Source organism: Rhinoderma darwinii, chromosome 7 (assembly GCF_050947455.1).
Source record: "Rhinoderma darwinii isolate aRhiDar2 chromosome 7, aRhiDar2.hap1, whole genome shotgun sequence".
Classification (NCBI taxonomy): domain Eukaryota; kingdom Metazoa; phylum Chordata; class Amphibia; order Anura; family Rhinodermatidae; genus Rhinoderma; species Rhinoderma darwinii.
The window spans coordinates 41,758,143-41,782,864 of NC_134693.1; the positions used below are offsets into that span (position 1 = coordinate 41,758,143).

General features: G+C 41.8%; 1 protein-coding gene across 2 annotated transcripts in view; it reads right to left on the minus strand.

Moving 5' to 3' along the window:
* Nucleotides 1-1,552: 1,552 nt before the first annotated feature.
* PKN2 (protein kinase N2) overlaps nt 1,553-24,722 on the minus strand; it is a 107,707-nt gene continuing 84,537 nt past the window's right edge. For both annotated transcript variants that reach the window (XM_075833260.1, XM_075833259.1), the window contains exons 6-22: nt 23,869-24,082; nt 20,173-20,358; nt 17,470-17,579; nt 15,474-15,617; nt 14,538-14,613; nt 14,271-14,445; nt 11,285-11,417; nt 10,066-10,202; nt 9,904-9,979; nt 9,732-9,823; nt 9,157-9,333; nt 8,429-8,491; nt 7,487-7,563; nt 6,959-7,101; nt 5,282-5,389; nt 4,321-4,401; nt 1,553-3,684 (exon numbers count right to left, since the gene is read on the minus strand). In XM_075833260.1, coding sequence (XP_075689375.1) covers nt 3,481-3,684; nt 4,321-4,401; nt 5,282-5,389; nt 6,959-7,101; nt 7,487-7,563; nt 8,429-8,491; nt 9,157-9,333; nt 9,732-9,823; nt 9,904-9,979; nt 10,066-10,202; nt 11,285-11,417; nt 14,271-14,445; nt 14,538-14,613; nt 15,474-15,617; nt 17,470-17,579; nt 20,173-20,358; nt 23,869-24,082 — 2,196 coding nt within the window. In that variant the 3' untranslated portion in view covers nt 1,553-3,480. The remainder of the gene's footprint in view (nt 3,685-4,320; nt 4,402-5,281; nt 5,390-6,958; nt 7,102-7,486; nt 7,564-8,428; nt 8,492-9,156; nt 9,334-9,731; nt 9,824-9,903; nt 9,980-10,065; nt 10,203-11,284; nt 11,418-14,270; nt 14,446-14,537; nt 14,614-15,473; nt 15,618-17,469; nt 17,580-20,172; nt 20,359-23,868; nt 24,083-24,722) is intronic.

A 24,722-nucleotide genomic window follows, 5' to 3' on the forward strand; every position in this document is an offset into this window, starting at 1 on the left:
ATATATATATATATATATATATAGATATATATATATATATCATTAGTCATCTAAACCATCCAGCATAGCTGAGGGGGGTCACGTCACATCACATCCTTGCAATTGGGAGGCCAGCTTCTAAAGAGTCATCCTGGAGGGAGTATAACTTATAGCCTTTCAAAGCTAGACTAGTGGGCAATGTACAGATACACTAATCTAATTGGAGCCCGCCCTGTTGACAGGTTCCCTTTAAGAGAATGTTTCAAGACATAATGGATAAACACAAATGATATGACTTGGTTTCATGGAAATCTGCCTCACCGACATTACTCATGATAAAACAAACCATAAGGAGCCTGGTCGGCATGAGGTACTTACTGTTTCACATCTAACATTTGGACAGTACAGAAGGAAATACGAGCAAGGATCTTGGCCATACACAAACATATTTACTAGTATTTGATCTCAAAATGAACAAAAATACAGAACATGGATCTTTTTACCGCTGGAAGGGCCTGAAAATCCACAAGCAGAACCAGTCAGACAGGAAAAAGGCAGAAAAATTATCTTTAACTCTCTAGACTTTGAGGTACAGCTACAATTAGTGTTACAATAGGATTATAAAATATACAATATTATCAAAAATATTTATACATTCTGTTACACCATATTGCATTTAACCTCCGATGCGTGAGGTTCAGAAATCCAGTGGCCGGCATGTTAGAGTTTATCAAAGGCAAAGTTCTCGTCTGTTGTTCATGTGGTCAGTCCAAGGTGCCCACTTGAGAAACATATTACAAGTTCCATAAATACATATGAAGGGCGTGCGTTAGAAGAACATGGCTGCAGCGGGTATTTCCAGCATAGGTACAAGCCCCTTTCTCAGAGCACTTGAACATAAGAGGTGGTCTAGAAAACACTTCATTTATGGTTTCTTTAAGGAACACGGTCATTTAAAGCAGATACAAAATCTGTCATTGGAGAATAAAGGGGAATATCCGTGTAAAGTAAAACTTCAAATCAGTCTCTAAGCACTACAAAACAGCGACCTGCAAGGAGTTCTCTCACCTGTAATATGCCATACATGCTTCCATCCACCAGTCTATGTATCTTTCTATCATGAGGTTAAAGACTATGTAAACCCTTGAATGTCTCTTTTTTTTTTAGCGTGATTGGTGCAACTTTATAAAAATATTTTTTGGGAGATACAACTGCTCCGTATTCTCCATACAGAGCAGCTGTATTGTTTGCGAGATCCTGCTCCCGGAGGTCCGCGGGACTGATGGGTTCAGTGAAAGTGGGTCCTGCTTCATAACTTAGATGTGATGAATTATAGGTGGATCCTGCGTGTCAAACACACAGGACCCGCTGACACTGAACCCGTCAGCCCCTCAGGCTGACGGATTCAGGTCATAGTGAAAGATACAGCTGCTCTGTATAGAGAATACAGAGCAGTTGTATCACAAAAATTATTTTTAATAAAAACGATTTATAAAGTTGCACCAATCACACTGACGCACATATATATATATATATATATATATATATATATATATATATATATATATATATATATATATATATATATATATAAGCCATTCAGAATTTTACATAGCATTTAATGATGTGTAAACAAAACCTGCACTTTCCGGGGAGCAGCCCATACACAATGCACCAAAGACTCCTAGGGGCTTGTTAACATAACCGTAAGTGGTGCGCAAGTAACCAAGTCCGAGCTTTCCAATAAGCCTATGACCTATTTTATACAATGCTTGTGAAATGGACTGCTCACGTTAGGTCAGTTTAAAGTAATCCTCTCGTATTGGCAGGTCTACCAGTCCTGACCGGGCTAATGAACTATTGAATTCTCATGGATTGAGGTGATCACATCTGTAAAAAAATGGCTTCCGCAACAGTCGAATTTCCCATTACATAGACATACTTTCCTCATAAGACAAGGAAGGCCGAAATAAGGATCTGTATGAACAAGGTTCATTGACTTATATGGGGGAGGGGATACAGGTACGTAATAGTAACAATATTTTGCTTACGGGTGAATGCTCTCATCTCTATTCTGCCCCACCAGTCTGCTTACCTGGTGCAATGCCACTACAACACTCCAGTCCCAGGGGAGATGCCATGGAGACCTTGCCTCCCTCAACTAATGAAATCATTGGCACAGGAGCCACAATGCCACCACTGACCATAGCGACAAATAAGTTAGGAACGCTGCAAGGCAAAGTATTTGGCAAGTGACTTTGGTTCACTTTGTGCAATTCTTAACTGGAAGCTCAAGTTGTCTTGAGAGAGTTAAGGCATTACTAGGACATGACCGCGGAATACGCGTTAATGGACGATGAGAAAACATCGGCTGCTGCACAAAGTACAGCAATGGATTATAAACGGGCACACGAGGTGACCGACTAACGTGTTAACTAAGTGGGCCAGACCTGAGACTGCAGCCTGAGCCACATTGGATGAGTAGTGACCGGTGTAACGTAGAGCCTATAAAAACCCGGTTATGGATAGAAAGATCATAAAAAGGGAACAAAACAAATATGGCCGCCAGCAACTGGAGCCCTGGAATCATTCGTTGTTGACACAACACAGCGATACAGAAATCCTCAAATGGCCATGTACAATGTTAAAGACATAGCGCCTGCTGTAGCGTTAACCAATAGCAGTGTCTTATGAAGGCACCAGTATCATTAGGACAGTGTTAGGATATAGTCGACAGGGTACATAAGCTGATCTTAGAAAATCAAGACCTTAATAGTAGACATTCGTATTGCACTGTGTTTTACCCAGAATCCCTGTTCTACAAGACTGCACACCATTGGATATAAATAGGAAAAAGGGCCTTATTTTGAGCAAACACAAATAAATGATTTTTGTCCTTCGAACGGAACAATAGTCCAGACTAAGACGTTTCTCCCATTACCTCACATGATTTGGTGGGCTCTGGCATCGAGAGCCTTAGTGTTCTAAATGACCAACATTGCTTGTTATATAGACATTTCTATGGTTTGGAAAGCAATTAGAAAAAAAATAAAAATTGTGTTCTATTAATCTGAAAAAATAAAATTTCTTATTCCAAAAGCGTGAGGCGCCTTAGCTCCGGTCACATGCTCCGCAAAATCTTTAGCTGAAGCATCGTTAAAGCATTATTTCATGTTTCTAAACCAAGAATCCGGTGTCCGCGGGTAGGAAGTCACCATGGAGAACAGACTACAGGCCCGGAATCCTTGTGTTCAATGGACCAGGTGTAAAGTTGCGTTCCAGTGCTCAGTTATAAAAATAATATGGGCGTATGTTGGAAGTGGCCGCTCTATTGTAGAGTTCACAAATATTATATATATTGAAAAAGTACTTTAAAAGAATCTTCATGTGTTTTAAAAAATAAAAACTCAGGAACTGAAGATGGCACAAAGCGGTGAAGACTTTATGCTTTTCTGTAGTCATCTTGTCAGCCAGTTCTCCCCAGTTTCACAGTGTCCCCTCTCAACACCAATCTGCAATATAGTCAAAATCTCTGAACGCTTCCTGCTCATCCTCCGTCAGTAACCTTGGCTCCCGGGGAGGGGTTAAAATGGGGGCTTCTGAGGTAAATTCATCATCAAAATTGCTCACATCTTCTCGTCCTTTGATCGTGGGTACAAAAGGAGGCTTCACTTTCTTTGCCAACAATCCATGCCAGTCTATATGCTGCAAAATAGGAAAGAGCATCAACATAACGGCTATCTCCAGTAACGGGTTATCAGCTGCAGCAGATTTGCAAGTTTGACGAATACCCAACAGAAAAGATCTGAACACTGACCGTAAATCAAGAATGAAATCTATCCATGTTCATCAGGTTCGGCCAGGACAGTAGACAGCACACAGATATGTGGCCCCCCCATAACGGAGCCGCCTACCAAGGATAGACGAATCTCCATGCACCCACACCAAACAGTCTTTGACTAGTAAGGTTACGAGAGCAGCTGCTGATTAGCCACCAGTGACACCGCTTCTCTCTACTACCCGGCTGTGCCGCAGGAAGGAAAGGACAGAGGATCCACCATAACCGCTGCAAAGTTGTCTCAACATAAGAGAACCACAACCCAATGATTAGTCTGTGGAAGGCACTGCACCCCTTTCCTGCCACTTTACTGGTCCGCCAGATGGGCATCACCGATCAAGAGCAATCAATTGTTTCAGTGCTCCAGGATCAGTATACCCTGTGTACACTTATCACAGTTCCAGGATAAGAGGTATTGCGCTAAACCATAAGCCCCATGTAAAAAGATAGACTGAAGCTAATTAATTTTTTAATTTTTTTTTACTGGCCTTGTGCGCACTTACCCTGAAAAACGCGTGCTTCCTCACATCTTCTGCGTCCTTGTCACTTGCCCCCAGCCTGCGTTCAGGATTTCTTCTTAATAGCTGCAAGAGGAAACTTTTCGTTTAGTTTTCAAAAGAGTCAATAGAAATAAAAGGTTTATTACTTTTTTTTTTTTTATAGGTATTGGCACCAGCTTGTCTAAAGGTAAACTTGCCCTTTAAGAAAGATTTACTGCCCGGTAACAAGCGTTGATTGGCAGTAACAGCACATCGATTGGCACTCGCTTGCTCCTTTTACATGAAGCAATGTTCGGGAGTATGGGTATGAATGATCATTAGTCCCCGTACAGTTTGCATCTTGTCAGCAGCACAAATCCCACAGTAATCAATAAGTAGCATAAAAGTACTAATCAGCCAAGTATTTGCTCATTTTCGGCTGATCACTGCCATATTTACACGGGCCAATCATGGGGAACAAGTGTTCGAAAGTGGACTTGTTCACCCGATCGGCCCGCTTAAAAAATTGACATGCTGCAGATGCAATATCCGCACCACGGGTCAATTTATTAACGTTTACACTGTGGGTTTTTTTCCACGGCGCGGGCATGAGATTTTCTACATCTTACAGCCGCTACTGTAACTGCTGCCGAATTTCCGCACAGAATTACGAAGCGGAAATTCTGCAGCATTTACGCTACGTGGGAACCCGGCCTTAATCCTAATAAAATTTTGGTTCCACAACATGAGCATTTTGCCAAAGCCCGAGTTGATGACTTTTGGCTTGCAAAAAGCACCCGAGCACCATGTAAGCAATGTGTCATGAGGGCCGTATAATAGAAATAAATTAGGGCGAGCGTATTCTGTAAGAGCAGAACAGTAAAGCGTTTTTTTAATATTCCTTTTTACGTTTAAGCAGTAGACACAAGAAATGCAATCTGCTCAGAACATATTGCCCAAAAATACAGCGATACTCGTTACTTACCCTTCTCATAATAGAAATGGCTTCTGTAGACAGGAACCGCGGATATCGGACTTCATCATTCACTATACTGTCAAACACTTCCTCCTCATCATCTCCAGGAAAGGGGGACTAAATACAAGATAGCGAGAATACAAAACCTTATCAGCAGTAACACAAAACCCAATTTATTTTGCCCCAGCATGGGCAGCACCTGTACCCGATCTACCATTGCCTTTAATGGAGTTTGAGTATACATGTGCAGCTACTTCAAGAACAGGACCTAGTCTTTTGAAAGAAGGGTTTTGCCCACTTAGCGATGGCATATTGTTAGTTTATGACATAACTTACTGATTAGCGGCTGTTTGACTACTAGTTTCCCACCAATCTTAAGGGGCCACAATGCTAGACCCTTCACAGCAACGCTTCCGGCCTCCTGCGGTGTATTTACTTGAATGCAGCAGTGTTGCAGTTTTCAGCACAGCAGGAGGAGGGCACCATTGTGCAGGGCAAAAGCCATAAGCGTTTTCCACCCATTTGTTCCGGTGATCAGTGGGGAATCTAAAGGTCAGATCCCCTGCCGATCATGAAGTGAAAGGAATATCCTTGTATAATACACATCATAAGGGAGTAATGCATATGATGGTTAACGAAGATTTTGCTCATATATGGTTTTCCTGATAGGATATTAAAAGTAACACTAAACTGGGGTTTTACTTTGACATAGTATGTATTCTAGGCAGAGGCCTTTTTTAGTTTAGAAATTTTTAAAATTTTAAACAAAGACTTTTTTTTACAGAGTGGAAAAGGAATATAATCCCAGTATTCCTTAAAGGGGTTGTTCGGCGCCTCTTCTGCCAGATCTTACATCGGGCGTGGAAAGACACCGCTTAACGCTGGCTGGGAACAGTTACCGAGGCAACCGTCCGACGCACAGTAGGCATTGTGCACATGTCCTAATCTAATTAACAGGATACGTGGATGATACCTGCCTGGCGTCGGACGGTTTCCTGAGCAGCTGTCCCACCTGGCATGCAGCAGCGTCTTTTCCCGTCTTCAGGCGGAAGAGAGAGAGACAACCTGCACAACCCCTTAATGACAAGTCTCAATAGGAAAATTGAGAAATATTTTCATCACGTCATAGGCTGGACGTGCTATGTCAGAAAACCAGTGACCTTCACAAATCCTCATTTCTCAAGTGTATTGCTATTACTAGTGTATTGAGAATCCGTTATCAATAAAGTAAACTTGGGGTCCTTTTACACCTACCAATTTTGGCTGCAACAACAAGTCCCGATCAACGAGACAGCTCGTACGGGGATGAGCGATTGTTGCTACGATCGCTCGTCCCCATGCGTTTCTATCATGTCGGATCCACCTTTCCCTGTTTACACGGGAGTATGAGCTGCCGACAACGATAATATTTCATGCAGCATAAATGATACAATAATCCGATGGACGAGCGTTTTCCTGATCATTGGCCGGTGTAAAATGGCCTTTAGTAATCCTGAATAAAAACACATTGATAAACCACAAAATAAGAATTACGATTTTAATAATGAAGATTTCCAACATGGTCCCTTTATCCATATTAGAGGAATTTTACAGTCCTACTCTCCAGTCCTCGGCAAAGTGTCGCCTTATGGCTAAGTCTTTATTACATCCCTAAACAAGTAAATAATGTACTTGTATACCACCTACCTCCCCAACGAGCATCTCATAGATAAGGACACCCAGCCCCCACCAGTCCACCGCTCTGGTATATGAGGTTTCTGTGAGTACTTCTGGGGCCAGGAACTCTGGCGTTCCACAAAAAGTGCTTGTTCGATCCCCAAAACCCATTCCTAAAAGTAAGAAAAAAAACACAAAAAACATAGTTCTGAATCATAGTCTTCACTCCACAAAACCGCGAGTGCGCTATTAAATGGCAGCCGACATAGTTTTGACATTTCCAGTCATCCTATAGGTTTAAACACTAACCATCTAATATGTGGAGCGCGATATGAATGATAAAGTCCTGAGTACTTTACAAATCCGGAAAGTAAATAAAAACTAACTCACAAACTATAAGAATAAAACCGGAACTTGGCAACAGAGCTTACAATCTAAACATGGTATATTACATTCCGACTGGTTGCTTGCTCTCACTAATTGCTTTTTGTCAGAAGGTTCCCCTGGAAATAAAGCATGAGGAACTTTAGTTTATGATCACTGTGTACATCGGTTTACCTTCTTTGCAAAGACCGAAGTCAGCAATTTTCACAAATCCTTCTGTATCCAATAGCAGGTTATCCAACTTCAAATCGCTAGATTGACAGGCAAAGAAAAATCCTTTTAAAATACAAATAATAATGCCCATGACCATCTTACATGAGAATCTTGTGGAAGGAAACAATTCCCGCCTTGGTAAGCAGCAATCCCCGATTTCATAGCATTTCAGAATTCTTTGAAGTATCAAAATGCATAAAATAAATATAAACGCTACAACTACAGTCAATACAGTAAGACTCCAGCGGATGAGTTAAAATGGTAAAAAAAAAAAGAAAGTAATGTGTGTGTGTGTGTGTGTGTGTGTATATATATATATATATATACACACACATACACACCAGTTACATAGTTAGTACGGTTGAAAAAAAACACATGTCAATCAAGTTCAACCAAGGGATGGGAAAGGTAGGTATGCACGCGCGCGCACACACACACACACACACACACACACACACACACACACACACAATTATTCTGGCTACTAGGCCCCATGCACACAGCAGAGTCATATGCACAGAGGCACACAAAAGATCACTTTGCATAGCACTACGGAGCGCGTTGCTTCTAGAGGAGAATATATCCATAACATATGAATGTTTCTAGGATAGAATTCCTCAGAAATAAGTCATGGATGGAACAATGCATGATTTGAAAATCTGGAGGTACAGTGTAGACGCATAGAAAGGGCTGGGGGCTGTATTACGGCTCTATATAACCTCCACATGCACGGAGCAATATTACGGTAGTGAACATGAGGTGTAATATTCACAGGATTTGCTTTCAGTTATTTTGCCTCTTCTACGCTCCGGTGAGCTGCATGGCTTCTATCTTTGCTTATATATACTGTAAAGTTCTAGTCATCATTTAATAAGGATTTGGTAAATCTATTCAGTAACTTACCGGTAAACAATCTTGTGTTCATGTAAATACTGGAGGCCGAGAACCACGCACGCTGCATAAAACCTGTTAACAAGATCAAGTAAAATCTTCAGAACGCAAATATCAACCCGATCAGCTCCGCAACAGGAAGAAAATATATCAAGAAGTGGCAATAATCATGTGACGACACGGGGCATCGGATTAGCCATCCATTAGAATGTGACATTTGTTTTTGGGAGACATTTAGGTTAGGACTAGATAACTTTTTGGATGAGCAGCTGAGAAATTTGTGCGTGTGAAGGCGACCTTAGATGGTCATACACATTATATAACTGATTGCCAAATGCTCATTTGGCTGACCGTTCTGTCGCCCGACTCACTATACACATGCATTCTTGGCTGAGCCGGCAGGCTTATTATCTCACTGGGGACAGGGGAAGGAGCTGCTGCCAGACACGACCGCAGCAACTTATCTCTTGTGGGAAGAATCGGGCACGTTGACATCCAACATGCCCGCTCCTTTCCCCCTGACATCGGCCATTGGGAGGCCCACAGACACTAGAGAATCGTCTAATCCTGCTCAAACCGGTGGGTTCGGATGAGTTTCGTCTAATTTGCATGGACACCGTTACATATTAAAGATACTGAGGCAACTACAGAAAGACAAATGCCTCATATCATAACGTCAGGCTGTGCACTTAATAGACATACGTGCTGGGCATTCAAGAAGAAAGTATGAGGTCACTTACACCGCTCTAGGCTCCGAGAAGACATCAGTGTGGATGTGCATCATCAGGTCTCCTCCCGCTGCATACTCCATCACAAAACACACATGGTCTTTTGTTTGGAAACAGGCAAAAAGATTGACCAAGAATGGGTGCCGCACACTATTCACAGTTTCAAAAATGCGCTTCTCACACATAAGGCTAAAAAAAAAAAAAGATAAAAAATGAGAATTTAGCAAGACAAGACCTTTACCATGTGCACAAGAAACACGAACCACGAGCATATCACAGAAATCATAATCTAAATGAGAATATTTACGCTACTTCAAATAAGACTATAGAAAACCCAGGCAGTAGAAGAAAGTTTCAAGTCTCTCTCCCTATAGTGAATGACAAATAAACAATGATTTTATGGCTACCCGGAATCCTTTGAAGAGGCCATTTTCAGTTTACAAGCTGCTGTAAACCGTAATTACTGTGAGTCAATATTGGAAAAATGGACATCCACTAGAGGGCAGTGTGCACACGATTTTGTACAGCAGAGACCATACGTTTGGTGTTTTGTGGCATTTTTTTTATATGTAAGAAAATGTAAATACCTGTCCACTTCATCACGGGATACAATGTCTCCTTTCTTTAAGGCTTTGATGGCAAACATTTCATTAGTATTCTTATACTCTGTTAGCAGCACCTAAAATGTAACAAAGATGTAAATACATGAAATCTAAGCAGTGATGTGTCTATCACAGAAGGATTCTGAAGTGAACATACTTTTCCAAAATGCCCTCTGCCCAATACTGCACAACACCGGAAGTCCTGGAGACTGAACTGAAACCTCTGCTGCCCTCTGCAGAAAAAGGTTCAAGAAACTCATAAATAAACTAAAGTACAGCAAGAGAATAAATAAACCTGAAACAAAGCAAATGCCGCCACCTTCTGTCCTCCGTGTCTCGTATTGCACTGTAATCCAGATCCGACACGGTGATCTGCCCTTCATTTGTCAGGTCTGTTGTGGGACTTGAAGCTACGCTGTTTCGGTTATTCGAAAACTCATAATTTGGTCCTGTGTCCTGTATGGAAATACATAGAAATATTAAGAATCACCACTGTCTGGGCACCTCGTGGCTCTAGTAGTAACTCTCCTGACATGCCTGTACTATATACTTGTATTTTCCATGAAATAACAATTCCGGAACATATTTTCTAACTCCTGTCCTGTTCCTCTGTTATTCCTTCTGGAAAAACATCAATAAATTGACAACTAGGTATTACCACTCCCCTGGTCAACGGATTACTCCCTACACACTCAGCACTTACTGGACAGTGTAAAGCCTTATTCACATGAACGTGTCCCTTTTGCGCACATAAAAAAAAAAAAAACGCAGAGTTTTTCCTGCGTTGCAGTTCTGTGCGACATCCGTGCACGGTGCGTGTCTGCATTTTTTACGCGCGTATGTCATCCGTATGTCACTGAAGCGACCAAGCCACAGATGACAGCCGTGTCGTGACGACTGGGTTGTCAAATTGCTTGTTAACAGATATTTACCTGCATAATAGGCGCACGAGTTTGCAGAGAAACCGCCGTTTTACCCACAACAATGTATGAGCCGCCGCACACTAAGGGAACCCAGAGGGGAGAAGGGGCGGGGAGTACTTTTTTATGTCCGATTGGGGAATGGATGACACATGGCCACAGTCATTGCTCCATACAGCAATAGGGAAGATGCGACGGATTTATTAAAAGGCGCGCACCTCTTAGGCCCTGTTCACATCAGTATTGCCATTCCGTTGAGGAGTTCCGTCAGCGGAATGGCAAACGGAAACCGTTTGTAACCGTTGTGAACGGATTCTGTTGTTTTCACTGAATCAATAGCGCAGTTGACTGTGCTATTAAATCCGTCAAAACAACAGAACTCGTTCACAAAGGTGACAAATGGAAACCATGAGCAAAGTTTCCGTCACCATTGAGATCAATGGTGATACAAACGGAAGGTAAGGTTTCGGTTTGCCTTTCCGTTGAGGGGTTCCCCGACAGAACCCCTCAGCGGAATGGCAACACTTATGTGAACAGGGTCTTAATAAAATCTGTCACATCTTACTCCAGTGAAACATGAAACACTAGTCTCAGTAAATGTGAAATGTATGTCTTTACCTGATCTGGGATGCTCGGTGCCTTGATTTCTGATGATGATGGATATAGATCCAGGTCTAATGAAGATGCCCGAGGCGGAGCAGTAGGGGCCTCTGGTTCTATTTCAAAGTCCAACTTGCCTATAGGAGACTCACTGAAAAGAAAAGGAAATGACATTTTACAGTCGGCTAGAGAAGTCATACGTTTGTTTTTCTGGTCACGTCATCTATACGGCCAAGAGTGCGTGGACACCTGAACATCACACATATAGGACCTTGTTGGACAACCCAGTATGACCAAAATCATGGGCGTTAAGGTGGAGTTGGGCCCCCTTTAGTGGCTACAACATCCTGAACACATCTGGGAAGACTTTTTACAAGGTGTGTGCATGCGCGTGCCGTGTCCTTTGGCTGTGTGCTTGACTTTATGCATCTGTTTGCAATAACAATGGCTCAAACACCTGAACTCCATAACTAAGTAGGGTGTCCACATTTAAGCTATATAGGGTCTCTCTAGTTGGCCTTCAGCAGATACAGAAAGAGAAGATCCTGGTAGTAATAACAGTGATGGGGCTTCTTTGAGGTCCCCCTGGAGCCCAGCAGGGACTATTGGTTTTTCCTTATTTCTTCCCATTACTACTTCTTTTCTGCCTTGTCACCTCACAGTCCTTTAGGCCCCGTGCACACGACCGTAAAAAAACTCTGTAATTGCAGACCGAAATATGATCCGCAATTACGTTCTACTGGCCGCGGACACCTTTCCGTACTGCTACGGATAGGTGTTCGTGCCGTAGAACCGTGCCGGGAATTATGGAACATGTCCTACCTTTCGACTTTTACGGGCCGTGCTCCCATACTTTGTATGGGAGCACGGCACGAAAATGTGGCACGCGGCAGTCGACCATGCTCGCAATTGTGGGCTGTGATTACGGGCACAGCCGTGTGCATGAGGCCTTACTCATTAAACCTCCCGTATTTTATATTTTCTCCTTATTTCTGCTACAAACCACTTGTTATAATGATATTTTTACATTGTGTTAAAGAAGTTGTCTCAAAGACCATCCCTGTCCATATGTCATACAAGGGCTAGTTCACACCGAGTTTTATGGCAGTTTTTGACGCGGAAAGCGCGTCGCAAACAGCGCCAAAAAACATCCGAAATCGCCTCCCATTAATTTTAATGAGGCGGAGGTCGTTTTATTCCAGAACGAAAAAAAAAAATTGCCCTCGGGAGAAAAAAACGTCATGCTCTTTCTTCCCGCGTTTCCATCTCTGACCTCCCATTGACATCAAGGAGGAGCTCAAGGCCGCGGCCGAAAAACGCGTCAGGAAACTGCAGGTAGGTCATATTCTGCCTTAAAATTCATAATTTATTTTCTGCCTGCAAAATGTGTGAACATACCCGAAGAGGGGATTTTTTTTTAGCCCGGTTACATTTTCATTCATACACTTTAGACTAGCAGGGTTTTAAACTGAGCAATAAGAGAAGTCAGACATGAACAGAAGACAATTACTGTGTAATTTATTTTTGCAGAGTGAATAGGGAAGAAGAAAACAAACAAAACAACAAACAAACCGCTTACTATTTTTTTTTTTTTGTTTGCTTTTTATACCTTTCACACTAAATAACCTGTTAAAGAGAACCTTTGACCTCCCCATACATGTGCAACCGAGTGCAGCATGTAATTTGGAGGGCTGAACAAACCCTGGGGCACTTTACATTTTTTTTTTCTACCTCCCTCCGTTATTTAGAGATGTTATATTTGGCGCCCGATATTTAAATAACCCCCGAACTGTCAACGGGGCGTGTACTGGCAAGGAGGCGTGTTACTATGGCTGTGACACTGTCCAATCAGATATGGACAGTGTTACAGCAAGAGCGAGGAGACAGAGTGCGAGCACGCGCACGCTCTCACTCTTCAGCATTAAAGATTAGTCTTCTGCCGAACTGGCAAGGGGGCGTGTCACTGCTACGGATAGTGTAAGAGCTGTGGAGAGGAGAGCGCGCTCTCATCTCTTGTGAGAGATCAGTCTTGTATTGTCTGCCGAACTGGCGTAAGCGCTCCCCAGCTCTTACACTGTCCGTAGCAGTGACACGCCCCCTTGCCAGTTCGGGTGAAAAGACTCATCTTCAAAGATGGAGTGAGAGAGCGTGCGCGCGCACACGCACGCACGCACGCACACTCTCTCTCCTCGCTCTTGCTCTGGCAATGTCCATATCTGTTTGTACAGTGTCACAGCCATAGTAACACGCCCCCTTGCCAGTACACGCCCCGTTGACAGCTCAGGGGTTATTTAAATATCAGGTGTCAAATATAACGGCACCGATATCTAAATAACGGAGGGAGGTGGAAAAAAAATGTAATGTGCCCCAGGGTTTGTGCAGCCCTCCCCATTACATGCTGCACATGTATGGGGAGGTGAAAGGTTCTCTTTAAATTAATTCTTCAGGTTATTACCATATTGTAGATACTCAATATGTGAAGTTTTTTGTTTTTATGTAATGTATGGACAATAAAATATATATTTTTTATTAAATAACCTTTTTTGTGGACATTATTTTGTGTTCCATTTTTTTGTTTTTTAATCCCATGAAGGGATAACCATTTAATAACTTTATTTTATACTTTTAATGAATTTGTATACTCCTGCATGCTAATACGTGATCACTATGACACAGGCTGCTGCTAGGGCTACACAGAGTACCCTAACAATATGTTTACATAACAGACAGTTCTGGGGTCCTTTCTAGTTCCCAAGTGCTGAATGCAGAAGGTTCCTCTAGTCTCCAATCGGGACACCGGGAGGTATAGGAGCTTTAAGTAGCAGCTTGTTCTTGGAGCATGAATGCTCACTATAGCACACATTATACTTTACTACAGCAACGCCAAAAGATGTTGCTGTAGACTGCAGACCTCCTGCAGTCAAAAGTGGTTAGAACGGGCAGTTGCCAAGGCACCATATGTAATGCACTAAATGTCTACAAGGAACCCCCAAATACTACTTACCCGACTGCTGGAGATAATTCTACATTCTGGGTGTCCACAACTGGGACCGAGGCAGGAACAGACACCTGCGGGCTATAGGTGCCAGAGTGATTAACTGTAGGGATTGCTCTTCTTACTAGTCGCCCCCAAGTGGCAATGTTAATGTTCATCTGTGGAGCTCTGAGGAATGTTTTGCCTGCAAACAATTTATACCAATTAATACTGTATATGTGAGAAGGGACCGGGAGCAAAGATCACAATTTCCTCCAAATTCAAATCCCATATTACCTTGCTGTTTTGAAAAGATCTTCTTTTGCCTCTGAAGTTTTGGTCTTCTTTCAATAACCGGATTAAAAAAGGTAACCTGAAAATTACAAGTTTGTTTTTTTAAGTATTCTTTGCACCTTTTTCTTGAACGTTAAACTTGGCAACGCCAACTACGTTACTATAAAGAGTGACACGATCTGGAAACCAAAAATGCATCGCAGCAGTAGAGACATGGGTGAAAAACTCAAATTGAGCACAGGACAGCAAAAGCTGGACCTCCTGTACCAGGTCACGCAGGACAGATGACCTTATTGTCCACAGTGATCTGAACTAGATAAATAAAATCTGATCGCCACTGGCGCCACTTTTTTTTCGCAGGGACGGTTTCCATAAATAAGTCTATTTTGAATGAGTGCCGTTTATAAATGTAGTTGAATACTTTACATAGGATGCAGTTTATAGAAGTCTGCAGCGTCCCATTGCAGGTGCACTATTTCCATATGAAACTGCTCTGTCCCTAGTATAGGAAGGTTTAACAGACCGGTCATCACTTTACCCATATGAAATAAACAAGTTATGTCCTATAAACAATGCTAGGATTTGCGCAGTTTATTCTATGTGCCAATAGTGTTAGAAAAGAAAAAATGTGGATGTTTGGTCCACTATCTCAATATGAGGATTAAAGGGTTTTCCCACTATCGAAAATAAAGGCATATCACGAAGATTTGGCATCACTTCGTCGTCAGTGGTGGTTTGGCTGAACATGGTCAAGTAATTAATTGCATTGTAGCACAGATCCGGCATGTGCAGGCACTTCACTGAGATCTCATTTATGGGGTAAACACCTCTATACATTCTCTATAGGTAAAGTGCCTATAGTTCAATTGGATTTATTTCAGTGAGCGGATATATTTTAAAGGATTTCCACACACGCGACTTTGCATGCCAAGTTCTCACCTCTGCAAAGAGTGTGCCCTGTGGCTCCAGGTACAGACACATGCCATGCCGCTGATTGTCCAGGAAATCTTCTAACCTCAGAAATTTAACTGCACACAGGGATCGCCAATCTCTCCAAAACACGGAAATCTCTAGTTCTCTGGACTGAAAGAAAAATAATAGGATAAAAGGTATTGGACATTTGTTACAGTGTACCATAAAAAAAAAAAAGAAGAAGTTTTCCCAGGTCAAGCAATTCACAAAAAAAATAATTCTGAGGCCAAATGCACACGATGTGTATTACGTGCGGAATTGCTGTGCATAATTTAACAGCAAATCTGCAGCGTAATACAGTACAAAAAAAATAATAATAATTTGACTCAAAGGGGTCGCATCTACACGTTGCAGATATTTTTCTGCACGTAAATTTACCTGCGGTGCGTATTTTAAAATCCACAGCACGTCAATTTAATTGTATTGGACTAGTTCTTTTAAAAAGCACAAAAATCCGCAGCATAAAAACGCACCCATTTCCGCATTAAAATGTAAAAACTGCACCTAAAAACACAAACTCACGATTAGGACTTGTCCACACACAACGGAATTGCTGCAGAAAACTTCTGCAGCAATCCCATTGAAAGTCAAAGGCTTTCCACTGCGGCAAAAACGCACCATTTCCTGCGGTTTTTACGGCAGGTAATGGTGCGGAAATTGCTGCATTTTCCCCAATGTTAAGAGATGGAGACGTCTCCAATGAAAAACAAAGCAATTCTGGACACTTTCCGTAGCAGGAATGGACATGCCGCAGTCTGAAAAATACACACAACAGGTCAATTTCTGCTCGGAAATCGTACGCAGCATCTGGATGAGATTTGTTAAATCTCATCCACTCTGCTGCTACTGAATTCTGCTGCGTTTTTTTCCGGCCGGAAAAAACGCAGCAATTCCATTACGTGTGGACGAGCCCTTAGATGTGGATATTACCTGCGTTTACTTGTGGTTTTGATGCAGATTTTCCGCAACATGTGCATGTAGAATAACAGTAACTAAAACGTCCCTATGATCTGCATTATATGTGGGATTTACAATTCGCTGTTCCGTGGTGATGACAGGATCTGAGATCTATGGTAAGTGGGAGGTTTTACAACCAGTGCCCGAGTGACCACATCGCTACCACAATTTCCTACAAGAACCAGCTTGCTTGCACCTGTATACTCCTTTTCATGATGCTGTCATTCACTTCTACACCAGCCTGGGAGAGTCTCTATAAAAGACGGCAACTTCCCATTAAAAAACGGACACAAAATACTATTAGGACAAAAAAAAACTGAACTGCTAAGTAGGAGCTTCTCTACAGGCAAGAGGTCCATACATTAATTCCAGACACATCATGGGTCAGGACAGCAGGGGTAACTCTAAAAAGATGTAAAGTCCAAAAATATTCCCTAATATTATATATGTAAAAAAGGCTACGTGCACTATTGCAACTATTCTTTTATTGCGCCATTGAATCTAAAGCAAACATTAAAGAAACTTTAAAAGTACTTTGATTAAAACCATACTATCGTTTTGGGTCAACAGTACCCATGCAAACATCTGTGTCTCCATGGTTAAAGATTACAAAGAAAACTATTTTGTCATTTGAGCCTGAAGTCCTGTATTAGTTCCTTCCAACTGCTGACCTACTGTCTTTAAGTTAGCAATAAAAGAGGGCACAAGGAGGTAGTGAAAGATAATAAACCAGAGATAAAAATATGCTCTTGCTCAATGCGGTACCATTCAAATAAAAAAAATGAAATAACTGATTCACGAAGTGGAAGCTTCAAGCCATACCCTGCAAGATGGATGGGGGGCACAAAGATACAGTCATACGGTGTTACGTTCCGAGTGGTAAGGTGCGCGGGCAGGGCTCCCGATGTAGCGGGCACTGGGTCACACAATTCCAAAATGACCATTTCTAATACACATGTATTGAATTTTGTCCCCTCGCAGATGACGTCTACTGTATTATACATACTCTGTCCAGCTCTAGTGTAAACTTCTGGTCCCATGACTGGTTTGAAATAGGTTTCCAGTTGGTCTGACCGACCACGGTGTTGTCCAGCTTCAGCACAGCACAGACCTCATCTGTAAGGAAATTACACCAACTCAGCTTAAAAGGCTAAGAGGATTGCAGGAAACAAAAAGCTCCACTGTTAAACCCACAACAACAAAATATCTGCTTAAGAAAAGATTAGAGATTTAGTTTTCTTTTGTAAAGAGCCCAATGTATGAACAGACCAATTGATTTCAAATGGACCCGACTTCACTGCCAATTGTAGGGCCTGTTAAGCAGCATTTACTATGGATGGTCATTAAACCCTTAGTATATGTTAGGACTCCAATAGCTTGCCAGTCTATACATACATATTACTGACCAGAGGAGACATGCCTACACTCCATACTTACACTTTGATAATAATTACACCACATGTACTCACACACGGGATGTAACAGAATTAGGCTGGATTCACACAGGACAGAAAGGCTACAGATTTTCCATGCAGAATTTGAGAGCGGAGAATCCACCGCAGATTATCGACCCAGCCATGAAACTAATCTCATCCACATGCTGCTGAACATTTTCCAGACAAATCAGAGCATGCTGGGGATTCTCAAAACTCCAGATTTCACCCTTTTCAATGTAGAAGGGACGAAATCCGCAGCAAAATCCGCAGTAGAATATGCACAGAAAACTTGAGATTTTGCTGAAGAAACGCTGCAAATAATCCACAGCATTTACATCCTGTGTGAATTAAGACTATGAGCTCATGCACACGACCGTGTTTTTCTTCAGTGTGGTATCCGCATTCTTTGCGGATAGCACACTGACACATTGAATTCTATGTGGTCATGTAGTGTGTTTTTTTCCGGATCCGTCGTTCCGTCCAGCAAATTATAGAACATGTCCTATCCCTGTCCGTTTTTGCGCAACCCTGCCACCATTCAAGTCTTTGGTGTCCGCAAAATTAACGCACAGAATACGCACGGCATCCATGTGCTGTCCGTATTTTTCAGATATGTGGCTAGGAAACTCAGATCACGTGACCTTCCTATGGATGTTCAAACGGAACGGTTGCCAAAGCAACTCGGAGGCATTACAAACTCAAATAAGGACACTAGGATCTGTAGTTTGCGGCCCGATCAACGGCAAAGGTCGTGTGCCAGAGAACTAAAAGGCTGGGTTCACACGAGCACATTAACGTCCGTAATGGACAGACGTATTTCGGCTGGAAGTCCCGGACCAAACTCAGTGCAGGGAGCCGGGGTCCTAGCATCGTAGTTATGTACGATGCTAGGAGTCCCTGCCTCACTGCAGGACAACTGTCCCGTACTGAAAACATGATTACAGTACGGGACAGTTGTCCTGCAGAGAGGCAGGGACTCCTAGCATCGTACATAACTATGATGCTAGGAGCCCGGCTCCCTGCAGTGTGTTCGGTCCGGGACTTCCGGCCTAAATACGTCCGTCCATTACGGACGTTAATGTGCTCGTGTGAACCCAGCCAAAGAGAAACGAGTGACCTCAGCTGTAGCAAAAATACCTAATAGTTGCCGATGGCCTTTTAAACTAGTACCTGGCTACATATAGAATGTAAAAGGCGCATTAAAAGTATTTGCTGCCCCTCAAAATAAATAGTTCCCTTTGTTCATCTAGGTAATAATGCATCTATCTAGTCCATTGGTTTAAGCTGGCCATATATATTAGATTATTTGTAAGGAGACAGTCAGTCCCCCAGCATCTGCTGTAGGATCAGGCGTGTGGACACTAAACAGGTCAGATTCATTGTTCTTTCAGAAGGTTAACAGCAGCTTAACCCACTCACAACGACCTACTGTGACCATAAATGACTAAGATGGAAATACCCCTTTTGTACAAGAATATTTAGACTCCGGGCTTCTTAATTTCTTCTTCCATCTAAACTTGGGTGCATTTTATAGTCTGAAATATTGTTTTGCTCAATGTCAAGCTATAGTATGTGTGACTATAGGCGATTTACCACCTTTAAAACGAGCACCGATTGCTGAGGGCACTGGTTTGCTCACTTCAAATTTGTAATTGCGTCATGTCGGCAGCACATCTCCATTTTTTTGGCCACATAAAAGATGAGATCATCCGATGAACAAGCGTTTGCTCGTTGATCTGCTGATCTTTGTCCGGTTTACATAATACAGACTCTCGTTCCCGATCGCTGCCTTAACACTCGTTCACCCGAACATTGGCAGATGTAAAAGGGCCTTTAAGAGACATGTTACAGAGCTGCAAAAAAAAAACACAAAAATTTTGCCTAGGGAATTAAAGGGGTTGTCTCATGAGGATAACCACTTTCCAAATAGCCAATTAGGGCATATGGTCATCATAGAGGGATCCCCCAGAGCGAAGAGCAGCTTTTGCTGATCCAGCATCCGGAATTACATGGACAACCATTTATTTTGCATGTTATACTGGTGCTCTGCAGTGCTAGAACCTGTATGTCAATAGGCAAGGGTAAAAGGTGGTAATTTTCTCCAAAAACCTTTCAAGGCTAAAATTATATTAAAAAAAACCAAAAAAAAAAACCATGGAAACTTGAAGACCAACTGCTAGAAATACTTTTTCCATAAACGTAGCGATCATGAGACATTAGTTTGCCAAGTTCATGTAAATGGAAGCAGACAATAACAAACAAAGTTACTGAACTGGAAAAGTCATCTGTCTTCAGGAGATTCCGACTGCTGACACTTTTAGTTTTAGTCGTCCTGCTCATGAAGGAGGATCTGGCTTCACTTGGACTCCAGCCGGGGAGGGTAGTGGTAGCTGCTTTCGACCTACCAGGGACATTCTCGAGAATGTCCTGGCAGCCCATAAGTCGGACTTCCAGGGTACCTGTGGAATAAAAACAATGACAATCATGGCACCTGCACTCTGCCTCACCCATCACAAAAGAATGACAAACTCCATTCAGCTCAGACTAGCCCAAGTCCAAACTAGAGGAGCGTGGGCAATGCATTGGTTAACACTTGGTTCGCAGGCAAAGGCTTGTATCCTTCTAGTGCTACATCTGAATACAGTTTATAGGTTCATGTGCGGTTCCTTTTGGGTACAATAAACATAGCAGTAACTGGCTCTCCTATGAAAATGGCCTGAGCATGTGTGGGTATAGCTGGGTTTGGGAAAAGAGCCTAAGTAGTTCTGAGGCACGGATTGATTTTAATAAATAAAGTGGTCTTAAAAAGGGATGTGTCACTAAGGTACTCGCTGATGTGCATCCCCCTTATGTGCCGATCATGGGTAGTAAGGGGGGAGATACTATATGCAAAAAGGACAAATTCTTAAGGGGAATCATAGGAACCGTCTAGGCACTTCCAATTTGCTGAGAGCTGCTGGTAGGTGCCACCCTGCTTTCGATACTCCGGCAGATCACGTTGAGATTTTGATCTCTTCCTATTCGGGTATTTTATAGAGAAGGGCAGTCCCAGATTAGAAAAACATGGCTGCTTTCTACTAAAAACAGTGCCACATCATTCCAGAGGTTGGTATTGCAGCTTGGCCCCATTCACTACTAAAGGAGTCGAGCTTCAATACCGGATAACCCACGGACAGGTGTAGCAGTTTCTGGAAGAAAGCAGCCATGTTTCTGCTACCCTGGACAACCCCTTTAAAAGGTATTGTACAACATTAGAAAAAAGGGTATTTTTTTCCCCCTAGAAACAGTGCCACTCCTGTTGAATGGCTGAGTCTGACATTACAGCGCAGCCTCATTCACTTGAATGGGCATGAGCTGCAACACCAGAAACAGCCCACATAAGAGTGGCATGGTTTCTGAAAAATCAAAACAAAAAAACAGACCCTTTTTTTCTTATCCCGTACAACCTTTTTAAGTTTAAGGAAATGTAAACCTTTGATGCATTTATTTAGTTTTTCATTTTTCTCTATGTATTTTGCCATATTAAAAAAAGCAAAATTTGTAATAAAATATATAAAAAAAATATGCAGCTTCTATGTATTTACTTTACATAGAAGCTGCATATCGCTGGTTTAAGCCAAATCAGTGAGTTTGTTGGTATTAGGAGTTGATAGGTTGTTAGAGGCAAACAGGAGGTGCTCTCAGCCAAGCAGTCAGTTCAGCTCACTGACTGATTCTACTTAAAGGGACGATATACAGCTTCCATGTAAAGCCGAATCAGTCAGTCAGTCAGTGTGCTGGATTGACAACTTGGCGGAGAGCGACTCAGTGTGCCTCGTATAGGTATTCGGTTAGATGCACTATCAAATCTAAGGTATTGATGTTAGATACGCTGTCAGAGGCACACAGGACCGCTCTCAGTGAAGTGGATACATAGAAGCTGCATCTCGAATATATTAAAAATGTTGTTTCGTTTTAGAGATGTTTATTAAGCCAAAATATATATATTAAATAAGAAAAAATGAAATGAAAAAAAAAAAGGTTTACATAGTTTTTAAAGGGGTCTATCCAATTACAACATGGTAAACATTAAAAAGACAATTTTTTAATCATGCAGTTCCACAATCAGGCCATGCACTACCATTATAAGAACTGAACATGTAAAATCTTATTTAAGGGTGCGTTCACAGTGTCCCACTTTCCGCTGATGGAAAGTTCTAGCGGAAACCCATCAACGGAAAGGCAAACGGAAACCATAGCTTCCGTTTGCATTACCATTGATTTCAATGGTAAGGTTTCCGTTGCAAATGGTTTCCGTTCCGTAAGATATGCTTTTTTGATGGAAACAATAGTGTAGTCGACTGCGCTATGGTTTCTGCCAAAAAAAAACAAAAAACACGGAAACCTTACAGAACGGAAACAGAAGCCATTTGCAACGGAAGCTTTACTGTTGAAATCAATGGTAATGCAAATGGAATCTATGGTTTCCGTTTGCCTTTCCGTTGATGGGTTCCTCAAATAGAAAGTTCTAGCGGAACCCATTAACGGAACCCTAACACCGACGTGAACAGGCCCTAACATTATTACCAAGCGTTCGCTTTGTTTTAATATTTTAAGAAGGTTAATTTAAAGGAAATATCCTGCTTCACTTATACATACACAGTCCAATAAAATCAGAACTTTATTCAAGCACATCAATCCCTGTCCCAGTGCTGTTCACAACCAAAGTCACCCACCATGAATACATGTACCAGGACTAATATAGTCAGATGCCAATTAGAAGCCAATTAACCTACATAGTTTGTAAATGTGCAACCCACAGGGTACAAACTCTGCTGGAGAAACGGCATGAAGCGGGTTATGTCTCAAAAGGCAGATTAAGCAGCAAGGATCATGCTGGGCACAAGCAAAGAACAGCATCTCAGATATGGGTTAAAATACATTAAAACTGGCATCCGACCGCAACGGAGACTGAAGAGACAACGGTAAACTTGCTTGTTGTACAAAATTAACTATTGAGGAAATACGGACCTTTCAGTATACAGTGGCAATCTGAGGTCAATCTAAAAGGTTAAAATTATCCAGATAAATGCACATTTTTACAGGGCTACAGTATGTAGTGACATTTGAAGCATTATGACATGCAACTACTGGCAGCTTAAACAAAATGTCTTATTTTCAATGTGATAGGAAGAAGCAGAAAAACTTTGCAAGAAAAAAAGAGGAGACCAAGCAAGGGTAGAGAACTATCAACAGTTAACAGATCATGAGGCTGCTATAGGGCCCAACATAGAGATTTTTTTATCACAGATTTGGATTTTCAGAAGAAAAAGTTGTTACAAAGAATAGTAACAAAAAAACAAAACACCACCGCATGTCTGCTTGGGCCATAAGACTATTGGTAAAACAGTAAAAAAAAAAAAAAAAAAAAGGCCTTTAAATTGATATATATGTATGAAGAATTGACCAAACCATTTCATACAGGTATCTTGGCAGTTCATGTTCCCAGGGACCTAGGCATCACAGGAAAGTAAGAGACAGTTCACATCAACGCTAGGAAATCAGTTTCTCTGTTCCGGAATAGGAGCAAGATAACCGGAATTCAATTCTCTGATGATCCATCACATGACAGACACCAACCGTGCCCGACGCGGACCCATTGACTTTAATAGGGTCTGTCGGGTTTCCGTGACTGTGTCCTTGATTTTACTCCCAAAAAAATAGAGCATGTTGCGCTATTTTTTCTGGCCTTTTTTTTTTATACAGAATCTGCAATGAAGCGTCCTAATGGAGCCTCCAACACGGATGTGAACGAAGCCTTATATATTTAAAGGTAGGAGGCTGACCTACTTCTGGGCAAAAAACTGAATTGTCGGTTTCTGCCTGATCAAGTTATTACTGCCTAAAAAGAACAAAAAATATCAGATAATGCGTTGTCCTCTTTATGTTACAGGCTATACAATCCCTCCTCATCCACTTGTTAGGTTTACCTGTTAGAGCAGCTGGTTTGGATAGTGTACTGTACTGGTTCTGTGTAGAGATCATACTTTGTCGTGGGCTTAATGTTGGCGATGCGACCATTGAGAGCTCTTCTATGATGATATTGCTTTTCGGGTGATTTTTTGGGAGTTCACTGAGTCTTTGTTCTAGAGAGTATTTCAGTAGGTCTAGCTTCTGACTAGACTCATTAAATCTTGACTGAGCCTGAAAACCATATACAACTTATTATAATTCACATTTATGGAACAGTCAGTTATCAAGACATTTGACAGTCAAAATCTAAAATCTGAGCAACTTGACAAGAGAAAATGATATTCTTACAAAAAAAATAAAAAAACACCCATTACCGCTAGATACAGGGGAGACATTTGACCAGTGATCCCCATGCTGAAGATGTGAAAATTAGAACATTGATAATCAGTAAACATTATGGGATTCATGACATGATACATTAAAAAATCTGGACTACAGTTTCTACAAAACTAAACCACCACACCCATGGAACAAAGCTTAAAAACAGCGAGGTGCACAGGGCCAATGACTCGCAGGTCAGCAATGAAGAAGGAGAATTTTTAATTCAGGTCACTTGCAACCATTACTAAAAAAAAATAAAAATTAGGGACCCGCATAACCCCTTTAAGTGTCCAGATGTGCATTGTCCATGAATATGAATTAATGAAATGCTCATTTACACACGCAGTTTCTCCACGGACACAGATAAAGACCATAAAGAGGATTTATGTACCTGCAGCAAACTCCATATGTAAAGTAGTGAAAATGAAAATATCGAAACCACACGTGAAATCCTTCTGTGCAGCTTTTACATGCCATACCGAGCACCTGA